This window comes from Vigna angularis, chromosome 11 (genome assembly GCF_016808095.1).
Source record: "Vigna angularis cultivar LongXiaoDou No.4 chromosome 11, ASM1680809v1, whole genome shotgun sequence".
Taxonomy (NCBI): domain Eukaryota; kingdom Viridiplantae; phylum Streptophyta; class Magnoliopsida; order Fabales; family Fabaceae; genus Vigna; species Vigna angularis.
In genome coordinates this window covers 13,087,430-13,107,342 of record NC_068980.1, presented here as the reverse complement: position 1 = coordinate 13,107,342, position 19,913 = coordinate 13,087,430, and the positions used below count along the sequence as shown (strand labels likewise).

At 44.9% G+C, this 19,913-nt stretch overlaps 2 protein-coding genes across 4 annotated transcripts; both read right to left on the bottom strand.

Annotated features, from left to right (window-relative positions):
- Window positions 1–6,060: 6,060 nt before the first annotated feature.
- LOC108332789 (uncharacterized) lies at window positions 6,061–6,750 on the bottom strand. The gene has a single exon (XM_017568093.1). The coding sequence runs from the start codon at window positions 6,748–6,750 to the stop codon at window positions 6,061–6,063; it is 690 nt and encodes a 229-aa protein (XP_017423582.1).
- Window positions 6,751–11,392: 4,642 nt separating this feature from the next.
- LOC108333268 (beta-glucosidase 18) lies at window positions 11,393–15,330 on the bottom strand. 3 transcript variants are annotated; one of them, XM_017568664.2, is made up of 12 exons: window positions 15,061–15,328; window positions 14,864–14,930; window positions 14,713–14,771; window positions 14,176–14,251; window positions 14,009–14,083; window positions 13,621–13,708; window positions 13,116–13,368; window positions 12,894–13,009; window positions 12,468–12,720; window positions 12,210–12,312; window positions 11,853–11,961; window positions 11,393–11,759 (listed from the first exon to the last, which is right to left on the bottom strand). In XM_017568664.2, the coding sequence occupies exons 1-12, from the start codon at window positions 15,211–15,213 to the stop codon at window positions 11,543–11,545; spliced, it is 1,569 nt and encodes a 522-aa protein (XP_017424153.1). In that variant the 5' UTR covers window positions 15,214–15,328; the 3' UTR covers window positions 11,393–11,542. The 3 variants fall into 3 exon arrangements, 2 of the variants coding, with proteins under 2 accessions (XP_017424153.1, XP_017424154.1); XM_017568665.2 differs by lacking the exon at window positions 14,713–14,771 and having other exon boundaries at window positions 15,061–15,200; XR_008246208.1 differs by lacking the exon at window positions 12,210–12,312 and having other exon boundaries at window positions 11,620–11,759; window positions 15,061–15,330.
- Window positions 15,331–19,913: the final 4,583 nt, after the last annotated feature.

Sequence of the window (19,913 nt, the reverse complement as noted above, 5' to 3'; positions counted from 1 at the left end):
GGTTTGTTTGTATCTAGTATACTGATCTTAACGTTTCTGAATTGGTTTGTTTCTTTCAGATCTTATGACGACTCCTACACCCCGTCAATCCAACTACATGGCCTCCAGGAAGCGAGGTGGAGCCAGTTCATCCTCGGCCCGACCAAAGGTCGTGCCGAACGCACCCTATCCTCCGCCTTCGAGACGATCGTCATCAGGTGGCCGCCTGCCCTCGGTGCGCATCACGCAGGTGCAACAAATCCCCCAAGTTGAAAATGTCGGGGGTTCTACACCTGGAGGTCGGGCGTCTGGTCCGGATCCCCTCTCTGGTCTTGCGGCCGTTCATGTGGATCTGTCATCTGAGGCGGCCACTGCCTCTGTCGCTCCTTTGGTGCGTAAGAGGAAGGATCCTGCGGTCGAGGGTCGCAAGGACAAGGAAGGTTTGTCGTCGCGATCGTCGTCGCGATCGTCGTCGAAGAAAGCCCGCAAGGGCAAAGAGAAGGAGAAAGACAAGGAGAGGGTCCCCTCGGTGCCACTACCGGGCGGTATATTCAGTCTGGCGTTCAGCATGAGCGACCGGACGAAGTTCCACATGAGCTCCTCCCAGCGGGCGCTCATTGAACCTCTTTCTGAGCTGGAATTGACTAACGCCATGCTGGAGATGTCAACTCGGGCGCCCCCTTCCGTGGTATCTGAAGGAGTTCGCCGACCGTCTGGGGGTGGAGGAGGTGTGTGCCGAGATATTGGCTGAGAAGAAGAACTCGTCCTCCCTCCAATCAGCAATGGAGCAGCTGCTCCTGAATCAGGACGAGTACGACAAAAAGATCGAGCAGTTGGAGGCCGATCTCGAGAATTCGAAGAAGGAGATTGTTGAAGCCAATGATCGTCTGGCAGTCGCCCGGGGCGATCACGAACGGCTACTAGAGGAGTGTAGTCAATTGAAGATCAAGGTTTCTCGCCAACAAAGCTCTGAGGCCGGGCTCCTCAAGGTGAACCGGGCTTTGACCAATGATCTGACCAAAGCCAACGAGAAGATTGCCGAGCTCGTCCTTTTGTAAATGCTGGCACGTTTTGGTGCCTTTGCTGATTAATGCACTTCTCCATTTACTTAGCTTCTTTTAAGCTTCCACGGTGTATTTATTTTCATTTCCTGTTTGGCGTATTGATTGTCCGGGGGTAAACCCTTAAATAAATTTAGGCTTTTTCGGAAAGATCTTTCAGTTTGCCGTCCGTCCAAGCCAACCGTGGTTCCCTGGGGAACTCCGCGTTCATCGACTTGGGCTATTAAGGTGCAGATTGACGTGGTTCCTCGAAAAGAATCCCTCGTTAACCGCCCGCTTAGGTTGACAGTGGTTCCCGGGGGAACCCTCCGTTCATCAACTTGGGCTTTTATGGCGCGGACGATAGTGGTTCTTCGGAAAGAACTCTCCGTTCACCGTCCGGCCAAGTTGACAGTGGTTCCCGGGGGAACTCTCCGTTCATCAACTTGGACTTTTGAGGCGCGGACGGTAGTGGTTCTTCGGAAAGAACTCTTCATTCACCGTCCGGCCGAGTTGACAGTGGTTCCAAGGGGAACTCTCCGTTCATGAACTTGGACTTTTGAGGCGCGGACGACAGTGGTTCTTCGGAAAGAACTCTCCGTTCACCGTCCGGCCGAGCTGACATTGGTTCCAAGGGGAACTCTCCGTTCATGAACTTGGACTTTTGAGGCGCGGACGACAGTGGTTCTTCGGAAAGAACTCTCCGTTCACCGTCCGGCCGAGTTGACATTGGTTCCAGGGGGAACTCTCCGTTCTTCAACTTGGACTTTTGAGGCGCGGACGACAGTGGTTCTTCGGAAAGAACTCTCCGTTCACCATCGGCCGAGTTGACAGTGGTTCCAGGGGGAACTCTCTGTTCATCAACTTGGACTTTCCTTTTATTTGAAATTTAATCTTGGGAGAAAACGGACGTCCTGTCATTGAATTAATAGTTTGAAAAATGAAAATACAACAGCATAACTGAACTAAAATAAAATTTCACGTGCGTAGCGTTCCAAGTGTTTGGAATAGGCCGTCTGTCCGCGTTTTGTAGTCTATACGCTCCATTCCCGAGTGCTTCGGTTACCCGGAAAGGTCCCTCCCATTTTGCTGCCAACTTACCGTGCATGGCCACTCGGCGAGCTTCTCCCGCCTTCCTCCATACCAAGTTGCCTTCCTAAAAGCTCCTCGGCCGCACCTTGGAGTTGTATTTTCGTTCAACCATGCGTTTGCATGCTTCGGCTCTTAAGGCCGCCCGGTCTCGGCACTCGTCTAGGGAATCCAGCTCAATCCTTAGCTCTTGGCCATTCAGCTGTAGGTCTTCGACCTGCCGCCACAACGAGGGTTCCCCCAATTCAACCGGTAACATGGCATCAGTGTCGTACGTCAAGTTGAAGGGAGTCTCCCCGGTTGTCCCGTGATGTGTGCATCGATAAGCCCACAAGACTTCAGGTAGCTCGTCGACCCACGCCCACTTCCTTTCTCCCAATCGCCGCTTCAGCTCGGCGACTACCGTCTTGTTCATTGCTTCTACCTGACCGTTCGTCTGGGGTGTTCTACAGAGCTGGTGACGTGTTTAATCCCCAACCCCCTAAAGAACTCGACCAGCTTTTTATCGATGAACTGTCGGCCGTTATTCGTGATGACGGTTTGTGGAAGGCTGAAACGACATATCAGCCTCCAACAGAATTTTTGGACCTGGGCGGCCGTTATGGTCGCTAGGGGTTCGGCCTCCACCTACTTAGTGAAGTAGTCCACGGCTACCAGGAGGAACTTCTTCTGGGCCCGGCCTATAGGGAACGGTCCTACGATATCCATTACCCACTGGGCGAACGGCCATGGCGACACGATCATGTGCAAAGTGTGAGGGTACAAATGAGTGTTGTTGGCGTGCGCTTGGCAACTGAGGCATCTTTGGACGAACGTCTTCGTATTAGCTTCCATGGTCGGCCAATAGTACCCTGCTCTTGTGACTCGGGACTTTAGAGCCCGCCATCCTGTGTGAAAACCACAGATGCCATTGTGGAGTTCGTCTATCACATAGCGCGCCTCTTCCTTCCCCAGGCACTTAAGAATGGGGGTGGAGAACCCCCTCCTGTACAAGTTTTCCCCTACCAACAGGTAGCGTGCAATCCTCTTTGCTTCGCTGGGTTTGACGGGCCGTCCGTCGTCCTGCCGAGACATTATTTCTCTGATTTCGGATCGCCAGTCTTCCTCCTCGGTAGATACCGCCAGACAGTCGATTGAAGGTTGAAACAACACTTGACGTACGATAGTCGTTAGCTGCCCCTTTTCTTTTCCCGAGCTGAGTTTAGATAACATATCCGCCCGGGTATTTTCTTCCCTCGGGATGTGCTGGATGTCGACTTTGTCGAACGATCGGGCCAACTCCGTTGCGCGATGGAAGTATCGTAGCAATTGCTCTTCCTTCACCTGGAAGTCACCATTCATCTGGGCGACGAAAAGCTGTGAATCCGTTCGGCAGGTGATTCTTTTCGCCCCCATGTCCCTAGCTAGCTCTAAGCCAGCCATCAGGGCTTCGTATTCTGCTTGATTATTGGAGACCTTGAACTTGAATATCAAGGAGTGCTCCAATAAGAATCCACTAGGGCCTTCCAACACAATGCCGGCCCCGCTGATCGATTTGTCGGACGCTCCGTCGACGTATAAGCTCCACTCATCTTGGCTGGTGGGGGTAACTCGGCCGCGAAGTCCGCTAGGTGCTGGCCCTTGACCGACCCCCTTGGTTCGTACCGCAAGCCGAATTCTGACAGTTCAACCGCCCATGCTGCCATCCGCCCGGCCAGGTCTAGTTTCCTCAAGATTTTGGAGATGGGGAAGTCGGTTCTGACAACCACCTGGTGGCTTTGAAATTATGGCTGGAGCCTCCTCGACGCATTTAACAGCGCCAATGCCACCTTCTCCACTTGTTGGTATCAAGTTTCTGCATCTAGGAGGGTGAGGCTGACGAAATATACCAGCCTCGGTTGGGGCCGTTCCTGTGTCAACACGGCGCTGACGGCTGATTCTTATACGTCGAGAAAGACGTGCAGATCCTCTCCTGGCACGGGACGGCTCATGACGGGCGGGTTGAGCAGGATGACCTTGACGTCCTGGAACGCCTGTTCGCATTCGGCGTCCCACACGGGGCCGACCCCCTTTTTCATCTTCTGTAGGACGGGTTTAACCCTTTCGGCCAGCTTTGGGATGAACCTTGACAACGCCGTGAGCCGCCCCATGAGTCTTTGAATTTCTTTAAGGGTGGACGGGCTTTGCATTTGCAATACCGCCTCGCACTTGTCGGGGTTGGCCTCAATCCCTCTGGACGTGAGCATGAAGCCCAAGAATTTCCCAGCGGCTACCCCGAATGTGCATTTGGCCGGGTTTAGTCGCATCCTGAACATCCTAACTTGGCGAAAAACCTCCTCCAAGTCCCGGATATGGTCAATTCAGTCCGCCAAACGGACGACCATGTCGTCCACGTAAACGTCCATGCATCGGCCTATCTGTTCTTTGAAGATCCGGTCCATCAACTGCTGATAGGTGTCCCCGGCGTTTTTCAAGCCGAAGGGCATAACCTCGTAACAGAAGTTTGCCCTCTCCGTGATGAAGGCCGTCTTTTCTCGGTCGGGTTCGAACATCGGTATCTAATTATACCCGGAATAAGCGTCTAGGAAACTCAACATCCGATGCTCGGAGGCGCCGTCCACCAACGCGTCAATGCTTGGCAGAGGGTGGGAGTCCTTTGGGCAGGCCTTGTTTAAATCGGTATAGTCCGTGCACATGCGCCACTTCCCACTGGTCTTTTTTACCATTACCACATTGGCTAGCCAAGTGGTGTAGGTGACTTCTCCGATAAAGCCTGCCTCCTTCAGCTTCCCTACCTCCTCCTCGACTGCTTTCCTCTTCTCTTTGCCCATCCGACGCTTCTTCTGGGCCACCGGACGGGCTTCCTTGAACAGTGCCAACTTATGGCACATGACCGAGGGGTGAATACCCGGCATGTCGGCCGCCGTCCATGCAAACAGGTCTCTGTTTTTCCATAGGAGCGACCTGAGTTCCTCCTCTACGCCAGGTTCCAAACCCCGTGCCATAGTGGTCGTCTAGGAGGGATCCTTTCCTATTAGGATTGGTTGGGTCTCTCCCATAGGTTCCAGGCGATCTTCCGTGTTTGTCCTCGGGTCAAGGTCGGCCATGGCCACTTCCGAACCGGTCGCCCTCCTCTTCCCTTGTCGGGTGTAGAGCTTCAGACCGGCGGCGTAGCATTCTCGGGCCGTCTTCTGATCCGCCCGGTCAGTGCAAATGGATCCCTTCTCGGAGGGGTACTTCATCATGAGGTGGGGTGTGGACACGATTGCCCCAAAAGCGTTCAGGCATGGCCGGCCCAACAACACATTGTATGAAGTGTTGGCTTCCACCAGCAGGTAACAGACCATCTTCTCCTCACTAGACCGCCCGGTCCTAAGCCTCGTCCTCAACTCCACATATCCCCGAGTGTCAACCCTCTCACCGGCGAATCCCACTATTTGGTCGTTGTAAGGGACGATGAGATCCTCCGAGATATCCATCTGCTGGAAAGTTTTCCAGTAAAGGATATTTACTGAACTCCCCTGATCCACTAAGACCTTGCTGACGCCGTAGCGGGCGATCTCAACCGTTATCACCATTGGATCGTCCTAGTCGGGATCGGGCGCGTGGAAGTCTTCATCTGAGAACGTGATGGGGGCATAGTGCGTCGGGGCCTGTCTACCGAATGCACAGACTGTAGTGCCCGTACATGGCGTTTTCGGGCGGACGAAGACGATCCTCCCCCAACAAAGCCCCCTGATATCGTGTTGATGTGCCCTCGTAGGGGACGTTCGCGGCTTCTACGGCGGCTTCGGCTTCGTCTTCGCTCGGAGCGGGGGCGCTCAGCCCGGTCGATTCTAGGTCTGTCGAACCTGTATGTCAGCCACTGGGTAGTCCGCTCAGCGGGTGCCTGAGGGCGGTCGTCACGTATGTACTTTTTGAGCTTCCCCGCCCGGATCAGCTCTTCGATTTTGTCCTTCAGGGTCACACACTCCTAGGTGGTGTGACCCATATTCTTGTGGTAGGCATAGTGTTTACTCTCATTCGCTCCGGATGGAATAGGTCGCTTCATAGGTTCGGGGAGCAAATTCGCGCTGAGTGCCTCCCGGAGGATCTTTTCTCGGGGGGCGTTCAAGGGGGTGTATTGCTGGAAACGAGGTCCTCGGCGTGGTTCCTTCTGCCTGTTGCCGCCCGATTTTCCCACCGAATTGTCGGGCTTCCCGCCGTCCGCCTTCTCGCCCCTAAGCTCCTGGCTTTCTTTCTTATAGGACAATTTCATCTCCTTAACCCTTATCTCGTCCGCCGCGCGTTCCCTCAGCTCCTCCATAATCTTGGGGGCCCGCCGACAGACGTTGTCTTTGAACGGTCCGGGCTTGAGGACGGGCAGTATGTAATGGAGGGCAAACTCTAGGCTTAACGCCTTCACTCGCCGGATGGTTTTTTGATACCGGTCCATGAACGCTCTCAGCGTTTCTTCTTTACCCTGCTTCAGGGTGACCAACTCAAACATGGTCAAGTCCTGCGTGCTGTTGGCCGCGAATTGCCGGATAAATAGTTGCTTTAGTCCGACAAAGTTCTCTATGGAATTGGGAGGCAGGGTGTTGAACCATTCGAGGGCTTCGTCTTCCAAGGACAACGAGAACGCCTGGCACCAGATGACATCGTTGCCCGTTCTGAACGCCATCGCGTTTGAGAAAGTCTTGATGTAGCTCTCGGGATCAGTGGTCTCGTCATACATTTTAAACTACGGGGCAATAAATTGCTCTGAAATCTGAACATCCATGATGTTCTGGGCAAAGGGGAGCAATAACGTGGACGAAGGCTCGGGCTTCACTACCATCCGCCGGTCCTCCACGGCGCTCTCCGCGTGCACAGATTTGGCCTTACTTCCTTCGGCTTCGGTTTCTGTCGGTTTCCAAGTTTTGTCGCGTCCGGTATCGTGTTCTAAACGTTCCTCCGCGGCGGCCTTCCCCTTCTCCTTCGCCCGCTCGTCCCCGTCTCTTCCGGCAATCTCCCGGGCTATCCGGGCTTCACAATCGGCCTTTACCGCTGCCCGTTCATCTTCATGGCGTTGTTGCATCTCGTCCATCTTTTGTGTTAGAACTCTGATCATCTCGATCGGGTGATCACTACTCATATTTCTCGTGGTCACCATTGAGTTTTTAAAATCACACGGCCCCACAGCGGGCGCCAAATGTTTTGGATGTGAAGGGCTGTGTTGTCCAATGTCTCCACGTCCTCCTCTGCTCGTACTTCGTGCTTCCGGTCCTCCGTACTCACTCCTCAATTTCCTCCTTAGTCCGTGGGTGAGAGACCTGCGAAAGATTCTCCAATGCCAAAGTCAGTTGAGAGTAATGGCGTTTTTCTATCGAACACTAATAAATGTGCAGTAAATGCAACCTATCTACCACTCACCTTGGATCTGTATTTATAGTTTTCGCTATGGGCTTGGGATTAGTGAAAAGTTAATCACGGCCCAATTCAGCCCAATAGCTTTTAACCACTACTTACCTTAAGCTAAGTTGATTAGTAACGCGACCGGCCGGTCTCGTGGGACTTAGCCTCATGACCAGCCGACCCTTATAGGGATAACTGATTGGTTCGCGGCCTGGCCGGCCGGCTTCTTGTGAGTTGCTTTTCCCCTGGGTGTCAAGCGGTAAGGTTGCATGATTGTGAGCGCACGGACGTCCGACCTACCGTGCCCAACCCTTCTTGACAGTAAGTAGAAGGGTAGTTTCCTGGGTCCCCTATGGTGACGTGGGCGTCCGGTCCGTTTGGTTGTCCAATGACGTGGACATCCGTCCTGTATGGCGTCCGGTCCCTACTGGTACACTTATTATTATTGGTCATTACAATTAGTACATAAAGTTGATTGGAATATAAATGATTAAATTTAATATTCTAATATAAATTAATACTATATGTTGTAATAATTTAAAATGGATATTTAATATAAATTAATATTAAATTTTGTTCTTAAATTTCATTTTGAATTAAACTTATTTGGATTAATAATTATTTATAATAAAATTTTAATTTAATATAAAATGAATTTAAGTAATGATAATTGTAACATTTCAATTTTTATAGCATCCAATTACCATGAGATTTGTTTAGTGATGACAAAAAAATTTGTGTCCGTAGATAAAATTCGCGATGGATAGTTGGTACCCGTAAATTTTTACTTAATACTCGTTTATACACAGGTCAGGTGCGGGTATTAAACTATCCGTACCTGCGGATATCCGCTACCCGCAAAAAATAAAAATAAAAACTTAATTTATATTTTATTAAGTTAAATTTAATTAATATTAAAATTAATTTATATTTTATAAAATTAAATTAAATTAAAATTAAATTTTAATTTATATTTAATTTAATTTAGATTATATTTTATATATTTTTTGTAATTTTATTTAAATTTTATTTTAATAATTTATAAAAATATTTTTTTTTAATATTTGCAGATATTCGCGGATACCCGTGTTTTAAAACATTTTGCAAATATTTTATAAATGAGTATCGTGCGGGTAGCGGGTATAATTTTTTTTTCAAGTCAGGTTGCAGGTAGGCACTATCTATACCCGACCCAGCCTCTTGTCATCCCTAGATTATTCACACCTTTAATATTACAAAACAATCAACTCAAAGAAAAAGTTGTTATTACATATATTTATAAATAACTTATAATAATAATATAAATCCTACACAACTGAGACATTACATTGAATCAAAAATGTAATAGGTCTTGTAGAAACAAATGAAACTAAAACACAACGTCTTACTTGGTGCCTCAATTCCATATCCTCCAAATACCTTTTCACTAGAGACATCCTCTAGACTCACATCATTAAGATTATCATTGCAAAAGAGAAGAAACAAAACAAACAAATAAACACCGAGAATAAAAGGTAAGTTAATGTACCAAAAACGATCATATATCTCATTTATAGAATTAGACATATAACACAGATAAAACACTCAATCATAACTCATACAATTCTCCCCTTTAGACTTGACCATCCAAATACATATATTGATGTCAAACTATTGGAGGATCTGCGCATGTGTGGTGAAACAACATACCACTCGAACTACCACATAAGTTTAGTCTGTCAAACACCTATTGTCAAACTAACCTGAGGCTAAGGACCTCCTAATACTCCTCACCACATAACTACTCTTTTCTACTTAAGATTTGATGACTATTGGAGTCAGAAACATTCCTCCTTTTCAAAGCTCCTACAACAATGCATTACACATAAACACAACATAAGGATTTTCTTCATGGAATTCATTTCACCACATACTTAAACTAAATACACTTTCATTATTTTCATTCACAAGACATTCATAACTTTATCACAAATTATACATATCATCTTAATAATCAACTTAAAACAAAACAAGAAATTAAAGCCAGGAAAACAACATAAAATGCTAAAAATAGGACACCCAACGAAAGGACATCTTGCCCAATGAATTAAGGCAAAAAAGGTCTAGACTTATAGTACAAAAATGGTGTTCAATGTCCAATTCCACCGCTCAACGCCCAGATGACAACAACCTGTTTTCCTTATTTGGATGCACCTCAAACCTATCCAATTGACCAAATTGGTATTCTTGACACTATAATTGTTTCAAAAACATTTGATAACTCAAATTGAATACTAATTTTCTCAATTGTCCAAGAACAAGGTCCAACAGACCAAACTAATAGCTCAAACTCATACATGCTTATTTCACATATCAGATCACATTTTTGTGAACTGAAAAGCTACCTAAGTCCTTAATACCACTAACAAAGACCACCAACATTCAATTCACTAAAACAACATTCCCTATAGAAATTCACATGTCAACCATCACTTTTAGACCAAAACCAAGCAAGACCAATAGTTAATCAAGTCTTAATTGCACATATTCATACCATTAACCTTAAAATCATTTAACAGACCATTACCACAAAATTTAATATGTTATACCACAATTTCTTGAACAGAAGAACCACACATTCAACATAATTCACATCAACAACTTCACATATCAATTTATAAATTTCTAATCAAATCAAGCATGCCATACAAGTTAACAAAACATTAAGAACAACAAAACTTGGTAGTTAACTTCCCTTACCTTATAGAGGATTCAACTGCTCTACAAGAGCTAAGACGATTCCACCAACTCAAGGAACTCTATCTGCACCTATAACTCACAGAAGCATGATCAGGGTATACTTTTATAACCACTGATCACCAAAGAGTCTTATTGAAGACTTAAATGACATATACAAATATACTATGGTTCGCATGCAAAGGAAACAAGACAAACCAAAGAAAAAGAGTAGAAATTAAGTTACTCTTTTGGAGGAACTGATCAGATATATTTAAAGATCTCGCCACTATGATTACTCAAGTGGTGTTTGATCTTCAAACAGATGAACGCATAAGAAGAACTCATAAAGAGAAGTCAGAAAACTCTAAAAAAATGGTTTCTAGAGAGTGATATGTTTTAAAATAATAAAACTAGTTTATAATGAAACTATTTATATCAAAACCATTTAATATTAAAATAATTAAATATCAATACTTTTAAATAACAGTCACTCCTAAAATACCATTTTTTAAATCTTTACAATAATTAATATTAACTATTCTCTTAAAATATTATAGTGGATTTTATCTCATAGTGTATAAATTATTATCCATAATATGATTTTGTTATCTAAATTTAATATTAGTAGTAAAAGTAAAATTTGTAATTTTTTTCAGAAAAAAGAATCTAAAATAACTTTTCATTAAAACTGGATGTAACATAAATAAAAATAACACAAAATCACATTTAAGAAACATATAAACAACTTATATATTTAACACAAAATTTCTAATGCCTTAGCACTATACAAATGAAACAAACCTTTCTTCCATAAAATTGGTGTAATGGTCTCTTTTGTCTAAATGTGATATATTTTTTTTTCTTTTTTATATTGTTCTCATTTTTATTAAATTTTTCATGTGATCTCTTATGTTAAATTAGTGTTGTGAGTGTTTAAAAGGTGAGGACATAATAATATAAATGACTATATAGCACTAAAATGACTTGACTTTTACAATACATGTTAAGAAGAGAACACATTAACTCATTTTAATAAAAATGATATAAATTGACAAAATTATTAATAATACATATTGAAAAATTAGAGAAAAAAAAACACTGAAACTATTAAATATTATAATTGGATGAGAGAATATAAAACATGGTCATCCCATCATTCAAGGTAAGTAAAAAAAAATTATCTTCACATCTAATAAAGAAAGATCACAGTATAAAAGATGTAAAAATTATAATTTTTCTACCATGTTCCACAGATTCCAAATGAACAATAAATGGATCATATTCATGATCGATGAATTTTAATCGAAATTGCCCAGACAGTTCAAACACAATCTAAATCGAAATTTCTCACATCTTTGCCTCTAAGATGTTGCTTTTTCAAATCTCAAATCTTCTATTGTGTTGGTGTTGATACTGTTGTTGAGGAAACTAGAAAACCATTGAACAGAAAGTTTGGGAATTCGTTCAAGAGTGTTTCTATGCACATAATAAAGCCCAAATCTCATTTCATACCCTCTTGCCCATTCAAAGTTGTCCATCAATGACCATATCATGTATCCTCTTACATCTGCACCTTTTCTATACATCACAAATTACTGTTTCTCAGCAAACAAATAATCCAAATTAACCTTAAACATGAATGATGCAGATATGTTTGTCCTCATTACCCACCTTATGGCTCTAAGCAGAGCTGCCAGATAGGCTTTATGATAATCTATTCTTTTGAAATCTTGTAACAGATAATTTATTGTCACATTCTGTTTGAGTGGTAAACAATATCCTGAAACAATGTTGAATTAGCAGTCCAAAATTTGTTAATAAACTCATTCCTAAAAGCCAGACAAAAACTCAGAAACACGTTAGTCTTTGATTATCAGGTTTGAAGCCTTGTATGGATCATGTTCACGAAAAAAAATCTTGCATGGTCATTATTCTTGGTCTCTTACTTGAACATAAAATGGTAAATATTAATGAGCAATAAGAACAGAGATTAAAGCAAAATGGGAGAAAATGAGATTTTGGAGATACCATTTTCTGTAATGTACATGGGCATGTTATGGTATCTTATTTTAATGTAGTCAACAATTTTCTCCATGCCCATTGGAACAACAAAGAATAGTGGCATTCCTGTCTGGTTAAAACAAAAAAAGAAATCTATGAAAGATTATGTTCAATGCCTGTTCCTTGATCAAACATTTGAGTTAACAACATAAAATAATGAAAAAAGTTCAAGGAAAGAAAACATAGTATAATGAAAAGAGTAGCAGGAGGACAGAATAAGGGGACCTGGTCACCAATTGGAATACCATCTCTGATTCCAGTTGTTTCTACAAAGCCTGTTATTGGATGATCAGCTCCCTGAGCACAAGCAGAGAGGGAACAATCCTTGGCATAGAGAGATCCATAGTGATTGATGCCAATGAAGTCTATGCTGCCTTTTATAAGTCTCTTCTCCTCAGGAGAGAACAGTGGCAACTGATTTCCAAGGACAGAGTGCATCTCATCTGGGTACTTACCAAAAACTAGGGGATCTAAGACCCTTCATATCAGAAAAAGAGCAGGAAAAGTTTTAAACATAGAAATAACAGGATTGTGTGCTGCAACTCTCTTCAATAATAGTCTACTACACCATAGTTTATTAGGCATGATTGTCATAAGCAAAACCCTTTTGATTTTTTTGTGGATATTAAATGGTACTTAATAACAACTTACCAGTCTACAACAAAAGCCAAGACTCTTTTCACAGCTTGTCTATCACATTCTTCATTTCTAAATGGTTCATACATGAAGGTGTGTGCAACAATGCCAATGGTTCCACCTTGCTTTGCCTTGATTAACATGAGTTGTATACTGATTAAACAAACTATACCGTTCCTTCTTCTATCCTAGAAAAGATGACAACAAATTGTACTTGAGAAGAACTTTCTTTTTTACCTGAAAGTGTTTGCGGTATAATTCAACAGCCTTGGCATGTGACAGTAACCTATTGTGCATGACAATGAGGGGCTCAACATCAGAGTTACCAGTAGAACAATTTCCAAAAGGTGGCGAACAGTGACCAGGGGGATATGTTCCTTTCATATAGGAATTGATTGTAACCAGGCTTGGCTCATTGATGGTGGTCCAATATTTAACCCTGCCTCCAAAGCTCTTGAAACAGATTTCAGCAAAATGAACAAAATCTCTCCTACAACAAAGGAAGTATATGCAGGTATAATTGTTTCACTGTGATATGTAGGGGATTCTGCAGGGTCACAACCAACCACACCAATAAAGTCTTGTTCCTCATCCACTAAATGAAGTTGGTTAATTGAATCATGGGAGACAGTTAAAAACCAATGCACAAGGTTACATGAGATTTTATTGAAAAACTGATAAATGTCAAACACTTTAGCTTTATATATTACGTGTAAACAAAAAGTCAGAGTTGCAAATTTACTGTATTAAGGGGCTAAGCCATCCACCGTATCTTTCTTCCAGTTCTTGTGGCAGGTCATGATGATTTATTGTCACAAAAGGCTCAATCCCTGTACCAAGTACATCATGTTTATATTTAGGTACAGCTTAATGGATTTAACATAGCTTCAATACTATCTTATAAAATAGCTTATTTATACAAATCATATGAAACTTGTTTGTAACATAATTTCTTCTCCAGTATTTTGTTGAGTGGTGAACAAACTCATGTTTTTGGATTCTTCTTTCATGTTACTTACTTTTATTCAATTTTAGTCATAATTCACCTTAAATTCCTAAGAAACTAAGTCCACACAAAGTAAAAACTATGGATATAATGAACCAAATGGACATTGACATTGTTACTTCACCTTTAAGTAGCAGATTGTCTATTATCTTGTTGTAAAATATTATCCCACTTGGATTTATGTCCCCATATATGCCTCCTGTTATGGCTCATGAAGATCAAAATAAGCAGAAATTTTGAAAAATAAGATTATGGTATCTACTGAACTAGTATGCAGGTTTAGATAGTTACTAGGTAGAATCCTCGTCCATGAGATAGAGAATCGATATACATCTACCCCGAGAGACGACATCAACTCAATGTCTTCCTGTCAACATCACAAGGAGAACACTTCAGTGTCAGATAATTATCAATAAGTTTGTATTACTATTATCAATAAGTTTATGTTAGGTATTGCTATGTACTTTGACATCTTAGTTGTGCTTACAAGTTTCAATACTTCTCGTTAGTCAAAGTATAATTAGTGCATGCTAAAAGTTAGAAAAAAAATTGATTAGATATTTCCTTAAATTATGCCATGTCTTGGTGCATGTTATGTGACCAATGATGTCAAATTTCTATTTTATAATTACTAGCTTTATTATGTGTACTATGATCACAATATGTGATAGCAGTAATCAAATTAATCTTCTACAAAGTTCTCTTTCTTGGTATAAGAGCATTTAGCTTCAAGGCTCTCGATCCAATCCTATCTTCCGCAGCCTACACAAATGAGAAAAATAACCTTCTACAAAATTCTCTTTCTCTAAATACTAAACTAATATTTACCAAATAACGATGATAATGATCATCTGCAATGTCACCATTCTCATTATTGTTTATCGTACCTGAAAATAGATCAAAAGCAATAGTGATTGTATGCACCAGAAGCAATGAAGATAGAGTGAAATGATGAGATGACTAGTGACCACTATTTAACCTGGTATATGGCTAAAAACATCCCAGTTGCTTAAACCTTTACCATCTTCAAAGGGTGCTCCTTCAATCTGTTGTTGTTTCAGAAAATTCCATTAACAGAAACACCATTTTCAATATTTCAAGAGGGAAAATAACCACTGTAAGGAAAAATAAAACTACTTTATGGAAGCAGAGAAAGCAAAGTAAACAACACCGTGCCTGGTAAGAGGAAGTGCTTGTTCCAAAGAGGAACCCTTCTGGAAAATGAGATCTACTGATTCCATCTTCAACTTCATCACAGCTTTGGCCATGAAAATTAACGCAGCAAAGCAAGATCATCACAACTCTTACTTGCCTCTCTAGCTTTTTCATCTTGTTGATATGATTAATGATATCACTCACTCAACATGAACACTGGCTCAAGTAATGGGTGCCAGAAATCATGCTTGTTCTCAACATTCAATAATTGAAATATATCTGTGTATCAGGTGGTTTTTCACACTTCGCAAGAAACCTCATTATTATAATACTTTTATCATGTCACATTCATTCTCTAACTTTATCTCTTCCATTTATTTATTGCATAATCAATTGTATATATTTTTATTTCATAATTAAGGAAAAATATTGTTTCGGATGTGTAGGGCTGTGCAGTTCTCAACCTTTCAGTTCTCCTTCGATCTTGTCTCAGCGGCAGATCTTCGTCCCGAGCTTTGACTTTCTTCTTGGTCCGGAGGGGTGGAGACCTACAAAAGATTCTCCGATGCCAAAGTCAGTTTTAGAGCAATGGCTTTTCTCAGGGGATAGCAATAAATGTGCGTTCAATGTAACTTAACTTACCACTCACCGTGAACCTGTATTTATAGTTTTCGCTATGGGCTTGGGATTAGTGAAAAGTTAATCACGGCCCAATCAGCCCAATAGCTCCTAATTTCCACTTACCTCTAAACCAGGTTAATTTACTTGAGCTACAATGATTAGCGATTTGGTCGGTCAGTGTGATATGGGCGTCCGCCCAAATGAAACGGGCGTTCGTCCTTCCTATGGATGACTCGGTCACTACATTGGGCGGACGATCCTCTACGCGGTCCCCAGGCACTTTGTTGGGCGGACGAACTTCTATGCGGTCGCCCGGCACTTCGTTGGGCGGACGATCTTCTTATACGGTCGCCCGGCACTTCGTTGGGCGGACGATCTTCTTATACGGTCGCCCGGCACTTCGTTGGGCGGACGATCTTCTTATACGGTCGCCCGGCACTTCGTTGGGCGGACGATCTTCTTATACGGTCGCCCGGCACTTCGTTGGGCGGACGATCTTCTTATACGGTCGCCCGGCACTTCGTTGGGCGGACGATATTCTATGCGGTTGCCCGGCACTTTCATAATACCAAACGTTCGTCTCTCGGCGTCGTCCTGTAGAACACTTTTTGTGAGCATGGAGAGTGCGGCGCTGTCTCGTGGTGATGGAATTCCTTGTGAGTTCTTCAAAGTTTCTCTTAGACAGAGGTTCTACCCAGGTGGTCGGCATAGGCACCGAGATGGTCGGACGACCTCTAGTGGGTGTCCATATGTGCGACGCCGAACATTTGCTGGTGTAGGAGAGTTTGTACGGTCTAGGTTCAATCCGTACCTACTTGGGCGGCCAAGACTTGGGCGGTCGAGCATTCGTCTGTGGCGGGTGTGACATGGCGTCCTTTGGGCGGCGCCCGTCTCCTCATGGGCGTCCTTCGTACGGCGCCCGGTTCTCGCTGGTACACAAGCCCCCCAAGTCCTAGTGCACGTAGTGAACGTAGGATTTTGGATACGTTGGTTTTGGGTCAGGAACCCGCAATTGGGCTTTATCCAGTGGGCTTTTTGAATTTGGATCTTAGGCGGGAACACACGTGGCGCGTTCCCATTAATGGAAGGTCAAGAGTCGCCGAATCTGGAGCGTTGGTCGTGCTAAATCTAGACGGCCAGGATGCACCCAACGGTTACTAATTATTTCCTATAAATAGCGGATTAGGCGATGTCACTTTCACTATTCTTCATTACTCAAGAGCTCAAGATTCTTTTTCCCTCAGGTAATAAATGGCATCTGTGTCCATCGAGTCAGGTTCTGGGTCGTCGGGCGGAGTCCGGGAGGGGTCTGCGCGAGGCGACAGCGGCGATTCTCCTAGCTCGGTTTCTTCTTATTTTTTGGAGGAGGCGGTTGGGTCTTCCGGGGGGGGGGGGGGGGTCCTGAGTCACCGGTCTTGACCAACGACCGTATCTTCCACGGCGTGGCACTGTTCCTGCTTAAAGGCGGTATTCGCGTAGTCGGGTCGCCCTTCGAGCCGGATGGTCAAGGGACGGTGGTATCTGAGTTGGCACCCGTCGTTCCCAGCCGGTATGCTTCCTGCTATGCTTATCGCAAGGAGTTAGAATGGAGAGTCCGCCATACCCATATCGTCCGGGATGTGGAGGATTCGAAGTTAATTCTTGCCGGGGTGACTTTATTAAACGAACGGGTCTTTCATGATGGGCGGTCTAGTCCATATGATTTCTTCTTCATGTACGTGACCTTCTTCACCCACCTTTTTATCCGGGTGCCCTTTACTGAATTTCAAACAGCCGTTCTTCGAGAGGTTAATGTGGCTCCCACACAGCTGCATCCCAATTCATGGGCGGCTGTGCAGGCGTTCGTGGCGATGTGTTCGGCAGTAGGTGTCACTCCCACCATCCCGGTCTTCTTTTATTATTTCGTAGTCCGCCCTTCTTCTTCTGGCGGTTGGGTATCGTTTAGGTCGATGCGGGACAGGACCATTTTCCGCCCCTTCTCCGATTCCTTCAAAAATTTTAAGCAACATTATTTTAAAATAATCGTTGACAAAGCCGGCCTCCGCGAATTTTCCGATGGTGAGGGGAGGCCGCTGTTCCCCTTCTATTGGACGAGGGACCCTCGGCGCATAGGGGCGAATTCTATCGGGGATTTGACAGCTCGTGACCTAGAGGCCGTGCGTACCATTAGCACCCTCCCCCGCCGGATCTCCGCCCGTCACTTAGTTGAATGCCTTAGTCTTGAGGATTGTGGACCAAAGGCGTTCGGTATGGTCTTGTCACATTAGGTGTGCTCGTTTTTCGCATACTGACGTTAATTTTTCTGAATTTCTTTGTTTTTTGCAGAGTTAATGACGACTCTGGGCCCCCGTAAATCCAACTTCCTCACAATCAGAAAGAAGTCCGGGGCAAGCTCGTCGACCGCCCGGCCAACCAGTGTTCCAAAAGTGCCGCGCCCGCCCCCTGCCGGCGCTTCATCTGGACGGGTCCCCCCTACTGATAAGGCCGTGGGTTTAGGCGCGAAGGTTTCGGGTTCTAGCCTCCCACCTGAATTGGCGGCCGTTCAGGTAGGTCCAACCTCTAGGGCGGCCATGACTTCCGCGGATCCTACTCGAAAGAGAAAAGATCCTACTGCTGAGGGACGCAAAGACAAAGAGGGTTCTTCGTCTCGGTCCGCTTCAAAGAAGGCCCGGAAGGACAAGGGCAAAGAGAAGGATCGGGAGAGGGTATTGGCCGTCCCCCTACCCGGCGGCGTTTTTAGCCCGGATTTCAGCATGAGCGACCGGACGAAATTCCACATGAGCTCCTCTCAACGGGCGCTCATTGAACCCCTCTCCGAGCTGGAGCTAACCAACGCCATGCTAGAGATGTCTACCCGGACGTCCGCTCTAGCGTGGTATCTGAGGAACTTTGCTGACCGCCCTGGTGTGGCGGAGGTCCGGGCGGAGCTTGACAGGGAGAAGAAAAACGCAGCCTGCCTTCAGGTGACTTTGGAAGAGATGGTCCTCAACCAAGATGAATATGACAAGTGGATCGAGCAGCTGGAGGCCGACCTAGAGAAAGCCAAAAGGGAGTCCGCCGAAGGGTTGGCCGCCGCCCGGATCGAGCAGGAACGCTTGGCGGAAGAGAGTCGCCAGAAGATCGAGCTGCTGGAGGCAGAGGTAACCCGCATAAAGGAGGCCGAATCGTGCCGTGCCAAGGCCAATGAGGAGCTCACTCTTGAAGTGGCTAAGGCAAAGGAGCAGGTTGTTGAGTTGGAGTCCACCATCCTGTTTGAACATGAGGAGGGTTTCAACAAAGCCCTTCGGCAAGTGACTCTTTTGGCGGGCGTCCAGGATCCTTTTGCTCTTGGCGTGGATATAGAGAAGGACGTTTTCAACGGCGTCCTCGTGGATTTGAATGCCGCCGAAGAAAATGAGCCAACTGCGGAGGCCGCCGCCGGGGGAAAGAATTAGGAATTTTATTTTTGAATTTTTTGGACGTGTATCTGTCGACCGTCCGTCCATCGTCTGGGGTTGTCCAGGTGTTTGGGCGGACGGTCTTTTTTGTAAATCTTGGCGCCTTTTAGCGCCCACGATTAATACACTGACCTTTTGAGTATCGTGCATTTCCTTACTTGTGTTGTTATTCCTTTAGCGATAATTTCTTTAGTTAATCGTCCGGCCTTGGTGGCGACTTTCCGAAGCGAACAATATCGTTTAGCTTCGGTTTCTCGCTTGAGGGTGTCGCCCAACCAAGCCGAGAGTTGTTCTCGTTGGAACACTCGCCGGCTTGGAGTTTGGTAGGGCGGACGATCCTTTCACGGTGTCGCCCAACCAAGCCGAGAGTTGTTCTCGTTGGAACGTTCTCCGGCTTGGAGTTTGGTAGGGCGGACGATCCTCTCGCGGTGTCGCCCAACCAAGCCGAGAGTTGTTCTCGTTGGAACACTCGCCGGCTTGGAGTTTGGTAGGGCGGACGATCCTTTCACGGTGTCGCCCAACCAAGCCGAGAGTTGTCCTCGTTGGAACGCTCGCCGGCTTGGAGTTTGGTAGGGCGGACGATCCTTGTGCCTTGGTCGATCGAGCCGGGAGTCGCGCTGAAACGCTTTTTCTACTAAATTTCTACAAGATGCTTCGCAGGAGACAATAGATATTTTGTTTGATTGATTGTGGGAGTACATCAAAATAAGTAATTGAGATTAACTAAAATAAAATTTCAAATGTGTGGCGTTCCAAGTATTGGTGATGGGACGTCCGTCCATCCGTTCCAGCCTGTAGGCCCCGTTTCCGAGGGCT